Source organism: Morus notabilis, unplaced genomic scaffold, assembly GCF_000414095.1.
Source record: "Morus notabilis unplaced genomic scaffold, ASM41409v2 Scaffold345, whole genome shotgun sequence".
Taxonomy (NCBI): domain Eukaryota; kingdom Viridiplantae; phylum Streptophyta; class Magnoliopsida; order Rosales; family Moraceae; genus Morus; species Morus notabilis.
The window spans coordinates 197,472-200,951 of record NW_010356869.1 but is presented as its reverse complement, the minus strand read 5'-3'; the positions used below and the strand labels follow the sequence as shown (position 1 = coordinate 200,951).

The window sequence follows — 3,480 nt, the reverse complement described above, 5'->3', positions numbered from 1 at the left end:
TCAGATTTAATTTCATTTCAACCAGGGAGAAAGAAAAATGGGACAAAAGGTACAGCCCCCTTTTTTTTTTTTTTTGGCTGCTACAAAAGGTACGGTTAATAGTATTTGTGATTCTGCATATATGGGATTGTGACCAAAATAGAGGAAGATGGATTGAAAGTTTGGAGCTTTCTGTAGTTGGATTGGGCTAAAAGTAGAAAAGCCCGTATTAAATTGCAAGTCCAACAGCCTGATGACAGTCAGGCCTCGGCTGGCAGTGGAGGGCAATCCATTTTGGACCCTTACTCCCTCTCTGCTCCTTTTTTTTTTTTTTTTTTTTTTTTACATGGTTTATTATTGCATTTTGATTTAAAAACATTTTTAACATTATTTCTAAAGAAATTACCCAAACACAGAGGATTAAAACTTAAAAAAGACAATAAGAAATCATATTTTTATATATTTTCTTTTTGTTAAACTCTACACTCTACGATCCTTTCACAGATAGCAGCCAAAAATTGAGATATTTTTTCAATCCGTCCATAATCCATCCCATCACGTGTGCATCCAAAACGCTGAAAAATGGGTTTTTATTTTTATTTTTTATTTTTTTAAAGGCTGAAAATAAAGTCGTTGCATTAGGAAACAACGCAGTTACGACACAACAAAGGATATTCATCAAGAAACGACACCACAAGAGGATGCGCATGTAATTTCAATGGAAGGAATCGTATTAACGGTCAAATTAGAATTCAAAATTAAAAAAAAAAAAAAAAAAAAAAAAAAAAAGAGCTGAAGAAGCAGTTAAATATTAGCCCATTATCCTGAATTCCTGATTACGTAATAATACTATGAACTTTTGAAAACGGGTTTTAAGTTGCTCTTACTCGGAAGGATTTTGATCGCCAATGAATAAATAAAACCCCACCCACGCTTTTCGCAAAAAGACACCATACGTGTTTTCGTTTTCCAATCCACAGTCCAAGGTTGATCTCTTTCTATTTTCTCAATTCAATCCTCTCTTCCGTTTTCTGTATTACACTATATCTGTGTTGTTTTTTTTTTTTTAATAATCAAATTTGTACATGGGTAATATATAATTGATCACTTTTTTTTTTCTAGGAAATTTAATCTAAAGTTTCATTTTGATTTTTAGCTTCAAGTAGTAGTAGTAGTGTTTTACTTTTTTTATTTTTTATTTTATTTTATTTTTTTCTGTGGAAGCAAGATCTTATCCATGTTTAGTGCCCATTAATCATGATGTAATGGATTGTCAAAGCCTTTCATTTATCAATTTGCTTGATGTTATGAATTATGATTTCCTTGTGAAGTTTGTTGCTTCAGCTTTCTAACAATCAATATTCTTTAGACGTAACGATTCCCAATTTATCCAAATCATAAATTACCTTTTGGAAAAGTCAAATATTGGGTACCAATAACTTAAAACACAGATCCTTTAATCTGTTCTGTAAAGCCATTTTAGACTCCAAACATCTTTACTTTCTAATACTAAATTTTCCCTTTAATGGTAATTTCAGGTTCAAACTTCAAAAGGGTATTGAAAATGAAGTTCAAAGAAGGAAGTTCAGTGGAGGTGTTAAGAAAAGATAAGGATCCGTACGGTTCATGGTATTCTGGTACTACAATCGGATTAGATGGGGATCACTATGTTATCAGGTACAAGTTTCTTGTTGACCACAGAGGAGATTTTGTTGTGGAAAGAGTGCCCAAGAAGAAAATAAGGCCTCAGCCTCCACTTGATCAGAAGAGAAAAAAACAAAGATGGTTTGCAGGTGATATAGCTGAGGTATTTGATTCACAGTGTTGGAGGGTTGGGAAGGTTGCAAAAGTGTTGAGGAATAAGCGTTTGGTTGTTAAGTTTTTCGGGTCAATCCAACTTAAGGAGTTTCATGTTTCTAATTTAAGGTTTCGTCAAGTTTGGCGTGAGAATAAGTGGTCGGATTTTGTCAAAGTAAGGGAATCAATTTGCTTTGTACTTATCTTTTTGTTAATGTGTGCGTGCCCACCGGTGTTCGAATTTTAGTGGTTTTATTTCTTGTTAGTAAAATGGCAGTCATAGATCCCAGACCGTAAAAAAGAAATATGTGCAAAAAAATTTTCGAATCTAATATCTGATATTGTTTTGGGAGTTTCTGATGTCTGATAAAATGTGTTCACAGATTCAAAACCATAAGCAGGAAGTCAACAGTTCTAGACAGGAAAGTTCAGGTTTTGGCTTAGGTTGCAGAGCTCCACTAGAGGCAATCTGTGAAAGAACGACGAACCCAGATGCAGAAGGATGTAACCAGCGCCTGATAATGAGACATTCTTTGTCTAGGCAGGTTGGTAATTCTACTTCTCTACAAGTAGTAGACAACAATGTCAAAGCAGAAAAAGAAACAACAAACGACTCGATGCAAGATAGTAACGAGTGCTCGGTTGCTAGTTGTAGTTTGAACGAAACTGCTGAATGGACAACAGGAGTTTCCCACAGAATTGATGAAAATGTTTCTCATGGCTCCGACGCCGAGTCTGCATTTCCAACGGTGTCTAGTAAACGGAACAAAGTTTCATCTCCCGGGCATAAACTGGAAGTTGACATCCACAATTTGGAGCTTCAAGCGTACAAGTCAACAGTGCAGGCACTCTATGCTTCAGGTCCCTTGAGTTGGGAACAAGAGTCTCTGTTGACAAATCTGCGCCTTTCTCTACACATTTCAAATGATGAACACTTACATCAGCTTAAGCACCTCTTGTCTGCTCAAGTTCTTTGATCGGACATGGGAGAGATTATGTTCACTAGGGTACTTTGGCTGCCGTTTGTAGCTCTGTTGAGTGTACATATATGTAAATTGGCCATGAGGGATTTTTATTTTTAGTTTTTATTTAAATTTTTCTGTCAGTTTATGTAACGATGTCAATGACAAAAAACCATGTCAACATGTGTACAGCTAGTCATTCTCCTGGATTCCAACTTTTTGCATGAGACCAAATAAGGTGTTTTCAATTAGATCATCAAGCTTATCTTGATTTGACTTTGTAGTAATTGAGGTAAAATGACCTTATTCTGCCAACTGCTAATATCTTCTTTATTTCTTTATCATTTCACTTTAGCCCCCCTTAATTCCCATTTCAATCCCTATTCAGGTTGCTTTACTTTCAAAGTAGTTTTTCTTTAATCCTGCTCTTTCATTGGCCTTTCAACGACTAAAGGAGATCCAGTTAAGTTAGGATCAACAATCAATCTGTAGGTAGGGAATACAAATTGGGTTTCCTTTCCATGCATACTAAGTGATGAGCTTGTTTGAGCTGTGGAAAGAGCGAAAAGGTATAACAGTCAAATGAGTCTTTTTACTTGCAAAATTGTACTTACATTTTCCACTTACAACTTTTGAGAACTGTTTCTGGTTATTCTAAAAAAAGAAAAAGGGGGGAAAAAAGGGAAAGGAAATGAAAAGACGTAGAACTCAAGCCACTTACTGAAGCTTTTTATGATGCATA

The 3,480-nt window shown here is 35.2% G+C and overlaps 1 protein-coding gene across 2 annotated transcripts; it reads left to right on the top strand.

Moving 5' to 3' along the window:
• Positions 1–842: 842 nt before the first annotated feature.
• LOC21395750 lies at positions 843–3,045 on the top strand. 2 transcript variants are annotated; one of them, XM_024162998.1, is made up of 3 exons: positions 843–965; positions 1,518–1,786; positions 2,160–3,045. In XM_024162998.1, the coding sequence occupies exons 2-3, from the start codon at positions 1,544–1,546 to the stop codon at positions 2,751–2,753; spliced, it is 837 nt and encodes a 278-aa protein (XP_024018766.1). In that variant the 5' UTR covers positions 843–965; positions 1,518–1,543; the 3' UTR covers positions 2,754–3,045. The 2 variants fall into 2 exon arrangements, with proteins under 2 accessions (XP_024018766.1, XP_010087113.1); XM_010088811.2 differs by having other exon boundaries at positions 1,518–1,951.
• Positions 3,046–3,480: the final 435 nt, after the last annotated feature.

Excerpts from the sequence above, each read along its gene's own strand:
- LOC21395750 (XM_010088811.2), top strand. The coding sequence starts at position 1,544 with ATGAAGTTCAAAGAAGGAAGTTCAGTGGAGGTGTTAAGAAAAGATAAG. Across the intron at positions 1,952-2,159 it reads AGTGGTCGGATTTTGTCAAA|ATTCAAAACCATAAGCAGGA; the intron begins GTAAGGGAATCA and ends ATGTGTTCACAG.